General features: G+C 33.3%; 1 protein-coding gene across 3 annotated transcripts in view; it reads left to right on the forward strand.

Annotated features, from left to right (window-relative positions):
* FER (FER tyrosine kinase) overlaps positions 1-18,647 on the forward strand; it is a 437,406-nt gene that overhangs the window by 283,001 nt on the left and 135,758 nt on the right. For all 3 annotated transcript variants that reach the window (XM_043595148.1, XM_043595157.1, XM_043595165.1), the window contains one exon: positions 1,220-1,314. In XM_043595148.1, the coding sequence (XP_043451083.1) occupies positions 1,220-1,314 (95 nt within the window). The remainder of the gene's footprint in view (positions 1-1,219; positions 1,315-18,647) is intronic.

An 18,647-nucleotide genomic window follows, 5' to 3' on the forward strand; every position in this document is an offset into this window, starting at 1 on the left:
AAAAATGAGAATTGTATCTATGCACATTCCCAAATGTCATTTAATAGATGATAGAACTATATATTTAGATATTTAATATGGAGTCCATGCTGGCTATTTTGTGGAATTTCTTTACTAAGCAGTTTCCAACCTAAGAAATGACACTTTGGATTAGGGTCAAACATTCTAAGACTTCGTTTTTAATTCTTCATAGAAGTTGAAAGCTCAAGGTTAGTGACAGATATTTTCCTCATCTCTAGAATTTTTTCTACTCTTCTATCTTTTTTCACTTATAAGTCATTATATATTTTCAATCTAAGGCATTTTTCTTGGAGTTATCTCTGCTTTAGTTGGGCTTATACAAAACATATATGAGCTGTTTTTTCTTTCTCCCAATAGTGATTTTTTCATTCTCTTAGGAAACTGCATTTTTCAAATATGAGTGAATTTATAACTATGTCAGTAGGGTAATATGGAATAAGATTTGGTAATAGAAATATTCAGGGTAGATGGGCCTTTGAGGGAATCTAATTTATTTTAACTCATGCTTGGAGTTCTATGGATGAATCTGTGCTATTTTTATAGCCCTCTGATGAAATTTTGCCTTTATCCAAACAAAGTCCCCTTTGTTTCAGCTTCAGTGTATATTGAAACTGTTACTAAATTATTTTTGAACCTGTAGTCCACTTTCTCAAAACTTGAATTTTTACTATTTTGAAATTGATCACTATAATTAAGATAGTATTTTACAAAATCTAATGAGATGATCAGCCTATAAAATTTACCAATATGAATTGAATTCTTATTTATGTATTTTCAATCAAGTGTGTACATAAAAACAAAACAAAAAGATGCCAACCTAGCAGCTTATAGTTCTGGTCCACTAAATGCTTGTCAGTTAGTGGCTTTTGTGGTAGTGGCTAAAACCAGATACTTGGAAGGGAGTGTAATGTTTGGGACTAAGTAAGATGTTCAGGTTTAGCATGATTATTACTCAGAGTGGATAATAATTTTTAAATGAATATTGAATTAAGGAGAATTGATTCCTTTTACCTATAGTTTGCTAATATTTATTTAAACTTGTATACATCCATCAATTATCATAATTTGGTTTCATATTGAAGCTTTAAAAAGAGAATTATATTGACTAAAGTATATTCTACTTGGGCATGCTGTTGATGATCATAAATTAATGCTTTTTTATTTAAATGATAACTGTTCTGAAACTTTTTTCATCCAGAATTCTCAAGCAATACGATCATCCCAATATTGTCAAACTTATAGGCGTTTGCACACAAAGACAGCCTATCTACATCATTATGGAACTGGTTCCAGGTAATGATTTTAGAGGTTTCCTCGATGATGTTGTAATGTCATGTTTTATTATTTTTATATGTTCAGTCTCTTTGATTTCTCCTTGAAAAGTTTTCAGCAATTCTGTTTAACATTTTCCTGATGACAAAGAGCTATGTATATACCCAATATTTTTATAGTCTTTAATACTTTGCTGTTATATAGAAAATGTCATCCACCTGTTTTTTGGGGAGGAGATATATTAATATAGTGCAATTACACATGGAATTTAGTTAGGTATATTTTTGTTAGAAAACCTGTTTATAAAAATAGTCTACTTGGTTTAACTTTATAACAATGATAGTACTATCTTCTATCTTGTTCATTGTATATTATTTTCCAAGTACAATACCACACATCCTCTTGTTTGGCTGCATATAAAATTCCATAGTGCTTTGAATCCCTTATCAACTATGAACATCTTTCATAAGTGAACAAAGAAAAATTAATATGTTGAGGAATTTTTCCTATATTTCTTTATGGTGACTTTGAACACCTCTGGGTCTTGTGGTTAACCACTTTTGCCAACAAGCAAGGATAACTTTGAACTTATAGTGTGTATTTTTAAGTTACTTTCACTGTATATCATCCTGTTGTAGAAAATATCATTAGAGGTAAAATTTATAAATGTAATATTTAATAAGAAATACTTGCTTTAACTAGTATTTATGCATTTTAAAAGAAACTTAAAGGAATATGAAAAATAATTCTAATTTTAATATACATTAGATAAACCTGATATTATAGATTGCCCATTAAATATTGCTCACACAATTCTGCTATTATTTAAGGATAGTTAGTCTCATTTTTATCACACTGGTTTGCCTCCTACGGAGTAGTTCTTGATATTACCATATAACTGCAGGATTTAGGATTATCATCTTCATCCTCATCAGGATAGCACTGTTATATACATTGTATGTTATTTATGATCTATATCATAAGTAGTTTCAATATAGTTATGAAAAATGTTAGAGTACAGTCTAAAATTTTGAAAACAATTGAATTGCTTATAGTTTTAATTAAGTAATATCATAGGGGTGCCTGGGTGGCTCAGTTGGTTGACTGTCCGACTTCCGCTTAGGTCATCATGTCGCGGTTCATGAGTTCAAGCCCCACATTGGGCTCTGTGCTGACATCTCAGAGCCTGGAGCCTGCTTCAGATTCTGTGTCTCCCTCTCTGCCCCTCCCCCACTCATGCCCTGTCTGTCTCTGTCTCAAAAAAAAAAAAATCACATACATGAAGTCCCCAGTTAATAGGGCATGTCTCTGAGAAACTGAGATTTGAAAGGTGGGGCTGAGTTGATGAGGATAAGTGATCTTGGTCTTAGCATGGATGACAAATGCCAGATAGCAGGTACAAGTTGAACAAAAGAATATAGCATTGCAGGAGTGCCAGGGAAGTGTTCATCTGACACTGACAAATAACTTATATTGATGTTTTTAACAGAATAAGAAAACTAAGCCCCATTAGAAAATTGAAAGTGTGATGGAAAATAGAAAATTAAAAATGAAGATCTCCCACTTAATAATCTAAGCCTGTCTCAAAGCTAGTTGATAACTAAGTATATGTGTGTGTTTCCAGGAAAATGTTTAATGTATAAAAACATACTCTTAAACTTTTCAGATCTTTTTTCTCTTAATAGTATAACTTAGGGTCTCATTGTTTGATATTTATCCATGTAGTTATATCTTTTTTTGTAATGGTTTCAGAATATTCCATTTTATGGATTTATGTAATTTAATCAGTCTTCCACTTAGGGAGACTGTGTGTGTGTGCGATATATATATCAACGTTGAATGAATATATTTGGACTAATAACATAATCATTTTGAACTATATAGGGTGCATTTTCAGCATTGGGATTGTTGGTTGCAAGTGTATGTGCATTTTGATTTATAATAAATATATTAGCTTTCTATTGCTGCATAACAAATGATCACAGCCTAGCAGCTTTAATCAACATGCATTTATTACCTCACAGTTCTGTGGATCACAAGCATAGGCAATATTGATTGGGTTAACTGCTTAGGGTATCACAAAGCCCAAAATCGGGATTTCAGGCTGAGTTCTTATCTGGAGTCACTGGGAGGAATTGACTACTAACCTGTGTCTGTTGTGGCAGAATCCTGTTCCTTGAAGCTGAGAAGTGGTCTAAGTTGCTTTTATTGCTTGCTGTCAGCTGAAGGCATCTCTCATCTCCTTAAAGTTTCTACACTGTTTTTCCCATGGTCCCTCGATCTTCAGACTCAGCATAGTCATATCTTTCAAGTGTTTTTGATTTTTTTAAACTTACTCTTCTGTTATCAGCTGGAGAATATTCTCTCCTTTTTTGAAAGAAGAGAATGCCATATGACAACATAATTAGGGAAGTGATAACTGTGTTCACATGATCCAGGACTTAGGGTAGGTGATTGTTGGGAAGCCATATTCTAATTCTACTTCAGCACAGTACATTTTGCTAAATTTTTCAAAGATAGTTGCAGCATGGAATCTGAAACCACAGTGATAAACTTTTCATACTCTCTTACACTAACTCCATTGCTTGAACTTGGAATTTGAATGTAACTTTATCTGTGCATGATTCTGTAGCATCATGCTTCATCATTTAGAATATATCAGGTGACCAGGTTATATATATAGATCCTCAAAAAGGTGACATGATTCATTACATAACATCAAAAGATCACATTTATTAATGTCAACAGTAGTCTCATCAGACAAATAATGGGAAGCTATCAAGTACATGGTGACAAATATGTGTTTTCTAAAATTTTAATTGTCACTGTAAAGTTTGGATTTTATCACTGGCAACAAAACCTGTCATTTTTTTCCCCTTGAAGTGTCACGTTTACTTCATTTATTTGGGAAAATGTGGATCCAATATCTAATTTTTAATAAGCATAATTTGTCATTCTTTTTGAAAACCACTTTGATACAATAACAACTTTTATAGGATACTTGATTGTCTGTGTATGGACTTAGTTATACCCTTCTCTACACCCTGTCTCAGGTAATCACTGATTTGCCTTCTGTTGCTATATTAGTTTGTATTTCTAGAATTTTGTATAAAGGAAATCATACAGTCTACACTTTTTTTTTATTCTGGTCTGGTTTCTTTCATTTAGCATAATTATTTTGAGATTCAGCCATTTTGTATCAATAGTTTCCTTTTTATTGCTGAGTAGAGTGACCTCAGGAATATACCATCGTTTATCTATTCAGCTACTGATAGACTTTTGAGTTGTTTCTTTTCTGGGCCTACTGCAAATGAAACTGCTAAAAATAGTTATGTATGAGTCTTTGTAATGGACATGTGCTTTTATTTCTCTAGGGAAGGTACTAGGAAAGGGATGAATGAATAGTAGGGAATATGCATGTTTAAATACTTAAGAAACTGCCAAATTGCCTTTTAAAGTGATTATACTAGTTTGCCTTCCCAGCAGCAGTGTTCTCTTTTCATCAACTCAGACTGGTCGGTCTTTAGCCATTCTAATATTTATGTAGAAATGTCTTAATGTAATTTGTCTTTCCTGACTAAAGATGTTGAGCATCTTTTCATGTGCTAATTTGCCATTCATGTATCTTCTTTGGTGAAATGTCTATTCAAACCATTTGCCCATTTGTAAAAATTGGGTTGTTTGTTACAACTGAGTCTTGGTTCTTAACATACTTTAGATACAAATCCTTTATCAGAAATGTTATTTTTCAAATATTTTCTCTTGGTCTGTGATTTATCTATTCATTATCTTAAGTGTCTTTTGGAAAGCAGAAGTTTTTAATTTTGACAAAGTTTAAATTACCAAATTTTTTTTCAAAGATCATGTTTTTCATGGTACATAGAAGAAAGTTTTGTCAACCCCAAGATCATACAGGTTTTCTTTTATGCTTACTTCTATGTGTTTTATAGTTTAAGAATTCACATTTGAGTCTGTGATCCATCTCAAGTTAATTGTTATATATGCTGTGAAAAACGGCTTAAGTTTATATTTTTGACATATGGATATGCAGTTCTTCCAGCACCACCTGTTTAAATTACTATCTTTTTTTCCCCTTATGGTGTTTCCCTCACCTACCTTGTTACGTGCACTTTCATTTTAATTTTATGCATAGGTCTTTTTCTGGACTCTTCTTTTCTGTTGATTCTTTTGTTTGTCTTCATACAATACAACACTGTCTTAATTACTGTAGCTTTATAATGTCTTGAAATCAGGTAATTTAAGTGCTATAATTTGTTTCTTCATCGTTTGGGCTATTAGAGGCCCTTAGCATTTCCATATCAGTGTTAGTGTTCTTTTATAGTTCAAGAGTTTCTATATAAAGGTTTGCTGGCATTTAGGTTGGTATTGTACTGAGTCTGTAGATCAACTGGGGGTAAATAGATGGATTAACATTATTGTGTTTTCTGACCCATGGACATGGTATATCTTGCTAGTAAGATCTTTAACTTCTCTAAGCTAAGTTCTGTAGACTTTAGTATAGAGGACTTTCTGTCTTCTGTCAGACTTATCACTGAGTATTACTTTTTTTGTGATGCCATAGTAAGTGATCTTTAAAAGTAAATTTTATTTAAAAAGTATATCCTCTAAGGAAGTTATAGAAGATTTGAATAACACTGTCAGTCAACCTAACCTACTGACATAAATAGGACATTCCATACATCATCACCCGAAAATACAATTCTTTTAAGTACACAGAGAACATGTACTAAGATAGTCCATATTCTGGACTATAAAATAAGTCCCAACTAATTTATAAGTATTTAAATTATGTACATGTAATAAAAATAGAGCTCAAAGACAAATCTCTGAAAAACCTCTAAATATTTGGAAACTACACAATGTGCATCTGAATAACCAGTGGGGCAGAGTGGAAATCAACGTGTTTTGAGCCTGAATGCAAATGAAAACACAACATCTCAGTATTTATATACTGCCTATAAAGCAGTACTTGAGAGACGACTTTAACAGTATATGTCTATATTAGAAAAGAAGGTACTCAAAGTGATGACTTCAATTTCTACCATAAAAAGTTGAATGAATCCAAGGTAACTCAAAATATGTGGAAGAAAGAAAAAATTAAGGCAATAGCAGAAATCAATGAAAAGGGAAAAACACAGAGTCAACGAAACTAAAAGCTAGTCTTTTGAGATCAATAAAAGTAAACCTCTACATAGGCCAATAAGAAAAAAGAGAGGACACAAATTACTAATGTCAAAAATGAGAGCTGACATCACTACAGAGTCTACAGATGTCAAAAGGTATTAATGGAATATTATGGCCAAGTTTGTGCAAACAAATTAAACAACTTAGATGCAATGGACAAGTCTCCTGAAAGATAAAACTACCAAATCCTTCAATCTTCATATCCCCCTCTCTTTTAAAGAATTGGTCATTAAGAAACCATCCTTCAAAGAAAACTCCAGGCCCAGCTGGCTTCACTGGTGAATTATACTACACTTTTCAGAAGGAAATACACCACTTCTATACCAACTCATTCAGAAAGTTGAAAAAGCAAGACTCCTTCCCAGCTCATTTTTTGAGACCACCATTACCTGATTCTAAAGCTAGAGAAAAAAATCATAGGAAAAGAAAACTACAGAGTAATGTCTCGTGATCTTATATAAAAATCCTAAGCATAATTATAACAAAGCCAATATAGCAATATACAGAAATACATCATACTGAAGCAGAATTTATCCTAGAACTGCAAGTTGGTTTAACCTTCAAAAACCAATCCATGCCATTCATCACATTAACAAACAAACAAACAAAAAATAGTATCATCATCTCAATAGATACAAAAAAGCATTTGGCAAAATCAAACCTGTGTTCCTGATAAGAATGCTCTCATGAGAAATAAAACTTCCTCAACATTAAGGGCTTTTAAGAAAAGCCTGTAGATGACATTATACTTAATGGTAAATGACTGAATACTTTCCTCCTTTATATAAGAAATAAAACCTCTATCTGCATTTACCACTTCAACATCATACCGGATGTTCTAGCTTCTAGAACCATATAGCCAGAAAAAGTAAATAAAAAGCACCCTTTAACAGGTTTATCGTATTTTTCATCTTTGTCACAATAAACACTTGTTTGCCAGTGTTTGAAATTAAAATGCTAGCTGTTAAACTAATAATTGTAACACTCTTTGGAGGACAGTGATGTGTCAATGTAGGTTCATCAGCTGAAATAGATATGGTTGTCTTTGAAAAAGTATAGGGATCTCTGTCTCCCTCACTTCTTCATTCACTTAGCTCCTTCCTCTGTCCTGTCCAGCTTTCTGTGACACAAGTGCGTGGTCAGTAAGAGGCCAGAGAGGGTAGTGGTGGAGATCTTGAGTTCTGATAAGTGTTGGTGAGGGTGTGAAAAAACCAACTCCTTCATACATTAGTGCTGGAATATAAAATAATACAGCTTTCTTGGAAGAAAGTTTACAATTTCTCTAGAAGTTATACATGAATGTTCCACATATATTAAGCGTTTCAATCCTAGGTATTTACCCAAGAGAATTGAAAATATTTGTCACGCAAAAATTGTAAGTAGATGTTCATAGCAACATTGTTTATAATAGCCAAAAAGTAGAAATAACCTAAATGTCCATGGAAAAACAATGTAGCATATCCAAATGGTATAAATACTATTAAGTAATAAAGAGAAATGAGGTATGCATGTACCTCAAAAACGTTATGCTAATTGAAACAAGTCCAATGCAGAAGACTACATGCTGTATGATTCCATTTCTTTGAAATGGCCAGAGAAGGCATTGTGGTTTTCTGGGGCTGGGCTTTCTGATGGGATTGACTATACAGTTGACTCTTGAACAGCATGGATTTGGACTGTGTGGGTCCATTTATTATACATATTTTTTATAGTATGGTAAATGTATTTTCCCTAATGATAAGGTTTTTTTCTCTAGCTTTATTGTAAAACTACAGTATTTAGTACATTTAACATGCAAAATATGTTAATCAACTGTTTATGTCATTAGTAAGGTTTCTGCTCAATGGTAGACTATTAGTTGTTATGTTCTTAGGAAATTAATAGATTTCCCAGTAGATTTTTGCCTGGGATGGGATTGATGCTCCTAAGCCCTGATGTTTAAAGGCCAACGGTATACAGATATGAGAGACTTTTTGGCATGATGAAAATGTATCAAACTGGATTGTAGTGACAGTTGCACACCTGTAAATTTGTCAAAACTCCTTGAATCATACGTTAAAATGGATAAATTTTATGTATATAAACTGAACTTGTAAATGGCTCTTTAACAAAAAAAGCCCAAGAGCTAGGCATTCTTATATGACCTTGCTGAACTTGCTTAACCCTTCTGTGCCTTAATTTTCTTGCCTATAAAGTAAGATTAATAGGGTTGGTATAAGGACTAATGTACTGTGATTTTATGTAAATACACATATAGACACATTATATATCTCTCTAAATATTTCACATGGGACCACTTTGTTTTCTTACCATAAATTTTATTATTTTCCAATTGGCTAAGAGAAAAAAGTGGTTATTTAAAATGCCTGCTTGTGCTCGCTTCGGCAGCACATATACTAAAATGCCTGCTATAATCCAGCCAAAACTAACCCAGACTCTGAACCTGCCTCTGCCCCTAATTCTCCTCCTAACCCTAGGTGTACTAAATAGGAATGACTGAGAACAAATTAGGAAGTATAACATTTGTTTTCAGTTCTTCTCTCCCCATCATTGTAACTGTTCTGTTGATATGTTTTATATTTAGCTTTCATTGATCTTTATTATGTAAAACTCAAGTGGCTGGATTAAATGGCCTCTGAATTTTAGCAATAACCTGTATTATTGTAATTGTTAGGAAAATGTTTAAGTTTGAAACCTCAATTCTCAGACTGCTTCAGAAAGTACTTTTCTGTGTTTTTCTTCCTTTATAAAAGGTATGATGGGGAAAGAGCCAGCTAGTTTTCATTCTTGTAAAAGCACCATAGTAATATATAATTTCTTAAGCTTACAAAAGATCTTAAAGTTGTAAAAGCACTTTGGTATTAGGTCATTTATTCTACCAGCTATATTGTTATCTTCATTTATAAATAAACTAAATGAAGTTCAGAGAGGTAAAAATGACTTTTCGACATTAGTTAAATAGCAAGTAGGAAAATAATGCTCTATTTTGTTTTATCATTCAATTTATAAATGGGTCAAAATATATAATCCTTCTACGAATTAAAAATACAAATGAAAATTCAAGCTAAACACTATGCAAGATACCCTATGGACAAATACATTAATCCCCCTTACATAATTTCTCAGCCTTATGCACAGATAAGTAAATAGCTTACTGTAGTAAACAGGAAAATTTTTGTTGGAGTTCCTTTTTTCTCTACTGGGAATCAAGCTTGTGGAGGGAAGATTTAGAAAACTGGTAGGTTAAAAGCAAGATTTAATAACTGCTTAGTGTCTAATATGCATGCCATTTCAAAACTGCATTATGCAGAGACTTAATATGCTCCTGTTCTCGTCAGATAACTGAACCCTTTGAAATCATAAATCTGAAATATATTTGAACCAAAGTAATGTTTAAAGAGATTAGAAGCATTTGAGAATTGAAGTTTAGAGTGAATACTCCAAGATGATCTTGTCTTTACTTGAATCATCTCTTGAATTACAAATGCTTTATTTACTTGTTTGCTCATGGGTTGCTGGATAAGTAAAATCAAACAAAAGGCAATTCTAAATGGCACTAGGAAATACTAAAAACAAAAAGCTCTAATATGCTAAAAAAAAAGAGTTTGTAAGCATGTTGTTTATTACTTAGAAGTTGAAATGAAGGAAATTGTGAATTTTTTTTTTTAAGTGACAAGCATTACTTAAAGGAATGTTTATGGGCCAGGCAGGTGTCATTTATTTTCTTATGTGATTGAATTAGGGCTGCCACTGATACCCAGATGAAGAGGAAACTAAGCACCTTAACCTTTAAATGCAACAGTGTTTCTGCACATCATGAGTAGAAGTAATTAATTTTATTAAGCCTTAAAAAATGTCAGTCTCCACTTTCTTTCCCTAGAGACTTGTAACTGCCCCTTTCTTTCTGACATGGATCTCCTCTCTGAGTTCAGAACTTTCTGGAACCAATTGAATGTTACATTATCTGGTACATTCCATAGCTTATACAGATGCTGCCCTTTGGCAGTACTCAAAGTTATTTTAATTTTAAAATGACTTATATGTTTGAAACTTTGAGAATTATTGAAGAATTTTTACCAGGTTTAGACATCATCAAAATATATCTCCTCCCTATAACATGTTTTTTTAAGAATTGAGTTCATGGAGTTTATATGGTCTAGAGATTTTGGCTTAGAAATCTTAGCATGATTATTTTATATCCTAAATGTCTTTAACATCTCAGTAGAAACATTTCCACTGTCACAATTTCTTTTCTTTAAAATCATTTCAGTTGATAATTTCTGTGAGTAATTTCACTAAATTTTCCTGGGAGGTTAAATTCTTTTAAAAAAAAGTTTTATTTGAGAAAGTGTGTGTGTGTGAGCATGAGTGGGGGAGGGGTAGAGGGACCCTCAGGCAGGGTCCACGCTGTCAGTGCAGTCCAGGGCTGGGCTGTGATCTCGTGACTGCAAGACATGAGCTGAGCCAAAATCAAGAGTCGGACACTTAACCGACTGAGTCATGCAGGCGCCCCTAGGGAGGTTAAATTCTTCTTAAAAATAAACTACCCCTTCAATTCATAACAACATTTTATATATGTATATGATGTAGCAGAACCAATTTCAGTTATGTGATTTTCACAGCTATAGAAGGTTATTATGGTAGTCCCTGAAAATGACAGTTCCTGCTTCATTGGGAACAAAGTCCCAGTGTTTTGGCTGTGGATACTTGCCTGGCATTTGTTTCTTTTGTTCATCATAAATGTAACAAAGGTAAATTGTGCCAAGAAAAGATTAAGGAACATGGCTCCTACCACTCATAAAGGAGAGCCCTCAAAATCTGAACTGGCACTTGGTCTTACATAAGCTCTAACCCATGACCAGTTGTGTAATAATACCACTTCACAGCAGCAACTTTTGAGCTCAAGGAGAGAGCAACATAGTAATACTCAAATAAGTATTTATTTACTAAAAATTATAAGATGTCAACTCAGTGGCTGAATTATTTTTTGTTAATTGCCACAGAAGAACCTAATTTTATGGACTTAGGTTTGGAGCTATTAACAGAATACTCTTTAAAAATAACTTTGGTATGAATTTGGTCTAATTAGAGGATTGTGAATTCCACTTTGGGAAAATAAGGAAGTTTTCTTTTAAATGTTAACTGATGTTATATCTAAACTTAGACATTCACTTTATAATTCAAGCATATTACGTTAATGAAAAACGAAATAAATGTTCTCTGTTGCCATTTTATACCACAGATAATAGTTTGATATAATGTAACCTACTTCCAAAACCTTTTGAAAAGATAACATCTTTAAATTGATATTTTTTCTCAGCCAAATGATACACTGGTTTGCCCTCGTGTTTCATTTGCTGCTTAATACCCCAAAGCAAATGCAGATGGGATAAACTGGCCATTTCTTCAGATGCTGAAAGCACTAACATCCTTGGGAATCAGCTAATTTTATTTACACATGACATAAATTGATAAGCTGGTAGTATTCCACACATGTGGTTTTGGCATTTTCCTATTGTTCTTCAGATATATCACTTTCTTCTAGCAGTGAATATTCTTCCCCTGAGGTGGAGCTAAGTGCTAAATACATTAACCCAGAAGAAGGATATGAGAAAAACCTGAAATATAATAACTCTTACCACTACTGTAGTACCTTTTTGACTTGAGTGATTCTAAAGAAGTGTACAGAGATTTTCCTTTTTTATCAATGAAATGAGAAAAAGGTTGGTATGTTACAACAGACATTAAGTTATCATGGTATGTTTGAGCCAAAGATGCATTGTGTACATCTGTGCAATATTGCTCCTATGTTTTTTATGTTCTAAGCATCTGATAACAGTGATAGCTATAAGTACCTCTTGCAAGGAGGCAGGTAGCCTGGTGAGCAGGACAAAGTGTGTTCTGAACCATATTCTTGTCATAGATACTGTTTTGAAAATTACTTTATGGCAGTTGAAGTTCTTTAATGATTGAAAGGAAAGTGTGGAGGTGATGAATACATAGGCATCCTTCCACATGGATAAACGGTTCTTTAAGGGACTGATTAGCTTTAACTAGTTTTTTTTTTTTATCATTTTTAAGTTTTTGTTACTATACATGGGAAAGTCTTAAAATTCTCAGATAAAGTTCAAAGATATATGTTAAAAATTCGCTTGAACATCAAAAGCCTACTTATATTTGATGCAAATATTAGAAGTGTGGCTGGGACTAGTAAAACTAGAATTCAACTGAAGTAAAAAATAAAAATTTACATATAATGTCTTGTCTTTACAAACAAATAGGTTTTCCCCTATCACTTATTTAACATATATGAATGTGAAAGTGCCTATTAGTATGAGATCTTTCCTGTTATCAGGGTTATAACGAAAACAGTTATTGAAACAGTGAAGGGCACAGACTATTTTTCCAAGTTGAAAAGACAACTGAAAATTGGTTGAATCAAAGTTCTTAAAAAAATACTTATTTTATTTACAATGAAAGTTGAAAAGTGAATGTTTGGGGTTTTTTTCTACTTTGAAGTGCCATAAATACTCAGACTATTTTACGTAGAAACCAAACAAACGCCTCGTGTCAGCATTAGCCAAAGATACTGCAATGCTATCTTCTCACTTTAGTTTGTAAATGTTATCCCTTTCTAGTTGTAAGTTATCCTTTGTATTCAGAAATGATAGACAGACAAACTCTGGACTCTTCTTAAATTTGTGGAAGAAATGAAAATCTGCTTTAATATTTGAGGTGTATCCCTCTATCAATAGCTATTCATTTAAATCTAGATTTTTCTGTTAGGTTATTTACTCATGCTCAACAGTTACCAAATGCCCAGTGTGATGCCAGGTGCTGGGGATTCAACAGTGAAGAAAACTGTGTGGGGGTGGAGGTTGAAGTCCTAGAGAAAGTCTCCAGGGAAGGCTCAGTAGGGTGGAGCATTTGATTAAAAGCCTGTTGAGAGGGGAGAACCAGCTACATAGATAGGTGGAGGACAGGCACTCTAGACTTGGGAGTTGAATAAAGAGCAGTGTGGGTGTAGTAAGGGGGAGGGGAGAGCAGGAGGAGATGGGGCTAGAGAGGCAGTGGGGTTCCAATCCTGCAAAGCCTTGTAGATTGCAGTAATGACTATTTCAAATTAAGGAGTCCTCTTGTGGTAATTACCTTGAACTGAACATGCGAGACTCTTGCTGTCTTGATCAGCTTCCAAGGGTAAATGATGTAAAGGGAGCTTCATATTAATGACAAGTTTCAAGGAAAATACTGAATTTCTTCTAGGCTCTCCAGGCCAAATGGTCTGTGTTTTGTTATGTCAAGTGAACGGAAATGTATATAGTTTGGCCTTCTCTTCCTTGCCCTTCATAAATTTGAATAAATTTTGAGGATGAAATCAATCTTCTACTTGCTAAATGCTCATTTTATGACCAGTCAAATTAATTGCTTCTGAAAATCCATTATGTATTTTTCTTTTCTCATTTCCTTACTAGTTTTCTGGTCATATTTAATATCTCTCTTCTCATTTAGGGACTCTTTTTTCCTTTACTAGGTTTTCAGATGCTATGTAACATAAAACATCTTCACAAATTTATCTTGAGAGTTTGCACTTTATATTAAGCATTGTATAGCCTCCTGTCATTGAAAATGTGAACATAATATTAGAAACTGTCATAACAAGGTTTTATGTGTGTGGAATTTTCCTGTTCTTTATTTGCCTTCATTTGTCCTTCTCTGTAAAACTGAAGTAAATTGTCATTGGTACCTATTTGTGGGCATGAATTTCAATACCAAGAAGGATATGATTCAATGCCTGACACAGCTGGGCCTGAGATTAAGAATCTAATAAATACACCTAGAAAACGTAACCTTTGCTAGAAACAATAAGTTTGCCTAATTTCTTCTGTGCCAAACTTGAGAAAATAGTATTAGATTTGACAGTATTTGCATTCAAAATGACAGGCTTTCTATAGCAAACAAAGAGATTAAGGAAATGGATTTATAGAGCATCTCTAATAATTTTGAATCTTAAGAGATTACATAGACTAAATATTTTCAGTTTTGCACCGGTTAAGACTTCATTTTATTTATTTATTTATTTGTTTGTTTGTTTGTTTGTTTATGTTGTTTTGTTTTGTTTTGTTTTCCTTCTCTTACATGTCAGTCTGTGATAGTATTGGGAGCATTTTCAAGTCCTTGGTAAAGACTTCTAAATAAAGTTATCTTCCACAATGATATTTACTACCAGCATGTGGGTGGATCTGTATACTTTGTATTTCAGCTATTAAAATTAAGAAACCCTTCCTACAGGCAACATCTATCATTTGTTCAATAGAATAAAAGTCTTAGATATCTGGACTGTAGGTTTTTTGTTGTTTTTTTTTTACATCTTTAAAAGTGTTTTTAAAAAATGAAGAATAGGTTATCACATATGAAATTTATAAATATTATAACATTGAGATTACTTTTAAGAGTTTATAGTCAGTTCTTTTTAAGTTGGAATTTTTAAGCCAATGTGATAGTAATTTGAAGTAGCTTTATTCTTTTAAAGTATTCTAAACTAGTTAGTTTCAACAAAAATAAATCCTCAAAATGACCATTCTTATTGGAAACAAATATCACTTTATATTAAGTGACTTTGAAACTTAAAAGTATACCAGTTATTCTTCAAGGCTTGTCATTCTTCATTATTGTGAGATTTGGATTAATTACTTTATTTGATAAGTACTTATTGAGCACCAGCTATGTTCCATATGCCATATACATTGGTGAAAAATATGTATGTGACCTCTTCCTTCACTGAATTCAGTGTGGTACAAGAGACATATATTTAACAATAATTGCAAATAAACATTATTGCAAACTTTGCTATTGAAGGATTTGCTCAGAGATGGTAAAAGGTGGCACCTAAATTATTTTAGAGGCCTTAGGAAAAGTGACATCTGTGTTAACACCTGAAAGGTAAAAAATAATCTCCCTTTGCAAATGGCTGGGGAAAGGCACAGAACAGCACGTGCAAAAGATGTGTATAGGAATGGCTTTTATGTTTGAGAAACAGGAAGAAGGGTAGAAGAAGTAGAGATAACTTCTCCTGAAGTGTGGAGAGCTTAGGAAATAAGGTTGGAAAGACAGAAGGGCCAGAATGATGAAGAGCCTCATAGGTCAGGGTAAGCAATTTTCAGTTTAATTCCCAGTACAATTGTGGTGTAGGCAGTGGAATAACTTTAAGTGTTACTTTGAGGACATAGCTAACACAATGAAAAGCCCTTTTTCTGTCCCTGCATATGTTTATGCCCTGCTTGATAATTGTTTTTCTAGTCATTTGCTACCATCAAGAGTGCTTTTGTACATCTGTGTTTACTCATGTGGAGATAAATTTTAGATAAATTCTACTGTTTGACCACCTGAATAGGTATGTTATAGGAAGGATTCATGAATATTTCCCAAACTTCAGGCCTCTAGATAAGCAGTTCAGGTAGCATCTGACTTGAGAGATTTCTCTAGAAAAGCTATGGTCTCCCGAGAAGCCTGTACTTCCAGAAACGGTCAGTAGTATTTTGTATAAAAGCAGATCCATCCATATAAGAGATGAGTTTATAAATGGCCAATTAAGCCCCATACCATAGTCATAATCATAATAGAGATATAAATCCTTATGAATAAGAGCATCAGAAAATATTCTTTCATCTCTATATAATGTCCCTTTCTACCAAATTACTATCATCCCAGTGTATTTGATTATGGAGTCAAGATTTCCTTAGTGAACTGTTCAAGAAAGCTTGGTGGGAAAAATACCCCCAAAGTGTTTGAGGCTTCTCACTGATGAGTTATCACAATTGATATATAACAGCTGTTCTGTTGTTATTCACTGTAACATTACAGTAAAAGAAATGATCAATGGAATTCAAAATGCACTGTCTCATTTGAGAGCAGGAATACTTCAGAGTGACTTTTACTAGTGACAACATGATCACTATGACTTTGGAGCCATATATGAGTTTATATTCTTACTCTGTTACTTCTAGATGTATGGCTTTGGGAAAGTTACTGAGTCTCTGTAAGCCTCAATATCTTCACTTCTAAAATGAGGGATGAGAATAATAAGGTTCCCAGAATTAAATTAAAGAATATGTGTAACAAATGTGGCACAGTCTACCACATTCTAAATTCTTAGTAAATATTAGCTGCTGCTAAATTAATTAACCTGAGCTGAAACTAACACTAATTATAGATTGGATTTTCTTTTCAGCCAGCTATCAGATTCCTATTGTGCCCAGATACTTCAGAATAAACAATATCCAACCTTTGATAACTGTCAGTATTTTCAAAGCATTAGTTAATTATTTTTGCCCAGATTGTTCAGTGAAAATGTTAATTAACTAATTAAAAATTAATCTGAGGCATTCATTTCTTTTTCTTCCTATTAGAGCATTGCCAAAGAATTACATTCTTTTATGAAAAAATTTTATTGCTTATTTATTTTTGAGAGAGACAGATTGCTGGGTGGGGGGGGGGTAAGTGGGGGAAGGGCAGAGAGAGAGGGAGACACAGAATCCTAAGCAGGCTGCAGGCTCTGAGCTGTCAGCACAGAGCCCAACGCAGGGCTCAAACCCACAAACCATGAGATCATGACATGAGCCAAAGTCGGATGTTCAACTGACTGAGCCACCCAGGTGCCCCAAGGAATTACATTTTAACACAGGAGTGCTATTAACATGTCGGTCAATGAGTTTTTCCTTCATATCTTTAAATATAAAACTTTTAGGAAAATAACTATGTAAATACAGTAGAATGTCAGGTAGCAGCTTTCAGTGGACCAAACATTTTATCGAAGGTTAACCATAAATATATAAGGAAATATGATTGAGATGAAATACTAACATACTTACTTGTAATAGGAAAGAGTTTGGAAAGTAGTTCAAGCAAAATCATAGTTCAGTTTCATAAATTCAGAACAGGAGGTAGACAAGTCAAACCTAGAAGGCAAGTACTAAGTAGGTGGTTTGGAGGACAAGTGATCTTTGGAGAGCTCAAAACCTGTCAGAGATGGAGAAGAATGAAAAGAATAACAATTTCTGAAATGTGTTGGGATGTATAGAAAACCAGAGTATATAAGACAAGGTTAGATGATAAAATAATTTGGCTGAACTGTGTCCACCCCCTGAGTGTACTGAAGATAGATTTATGAAGAGTTTAATTTTAATAGTTGAGGTGGGAACTCATTAAGCTCTGAAGAGTAGTTTCTGAGTCCAAGTTAGGATGGTTTCTGGCAGTATTCCAGGAAAGATGGTAAGGTTTTTGCCAAAAGGAAAGATGTTGATGTCAGGCATCTTTGAAAATGTCCTTGTATTTCCAAGAAAATGTTGAGGTACGTGTGTTATCCATTTCAGCAAGGTGAACCATATGGGTTGTTCTATTTGAATAATATCTTAGTTGCTAAGGACATAAAAATTTTGAAATGAGGTAGATGAAAGATTTGTTCTGTTTTATTTTATTTTTTTGCACAGCTAAAGTTTTCATTGTAGAGTGTACATTGAAGGTGTTTTATATAATCCAGAGGCTGGTATAAGCTTAGACTCTTGAATAATTCCAAGAATGTGCTGTTCCAACTTTTCACAGTAGCTCAGCATAAATAAACCTTGGGATTTATGTGTTCTCCTGTTGAGTATAAATTGGACTCACTGACATAAACTGTTTTTCAGATACAGTATGTTATAGATTAAGTAATAGAAAAGGTGGGTAAATTTTAATCTACTGTGCTAAGTATTCACTAATCTTAATACAGAACTTCATTTAAAAACACACGATGATTGTCTGAAGTGTAAACAGAGTCAAGATTAATGAACCGATGACTTGTTCTTAGTATTTTCTCTGTCTCTATAATGGTATATCTTACATATCACATTAAATTTTTATCTGAACCAGGTATTTCTAATTTAACTAAAATCACTTGTTAAGCATCAAAATACCACACGCATGATTAATGTTGTAACTTTTTCTGTGTCTCCTCTGTATGCTACCCCTCCTAACCCAATCAGTCTCTCTCTCATTTCTCATGATCTCTTATATCTCTTTCCTTGGTCTTTATTAAAGCAAAGTAGTTTAAAAAATTCCGATCAGTTAAGACTTAGAAAAAATTTAAGAAAATGAAGCTATTCCATTAACACTAT

This window comes from Prionailurus bengalensis, chromosome A1, assembly GCF_016509475.1.
Source record: "Prionailurus bengalensis isolate Pbe53 chromosome A1, Fcat_Pben_1.1_paternal_pri, whole genome shotgun sequence".
Taxonomy (NCBI): Eukaryota; Metazoa; Chordata; class Mammalia; order Carnivora; family Felidae; genus Prionailurus; species Prionailurus bengalensis.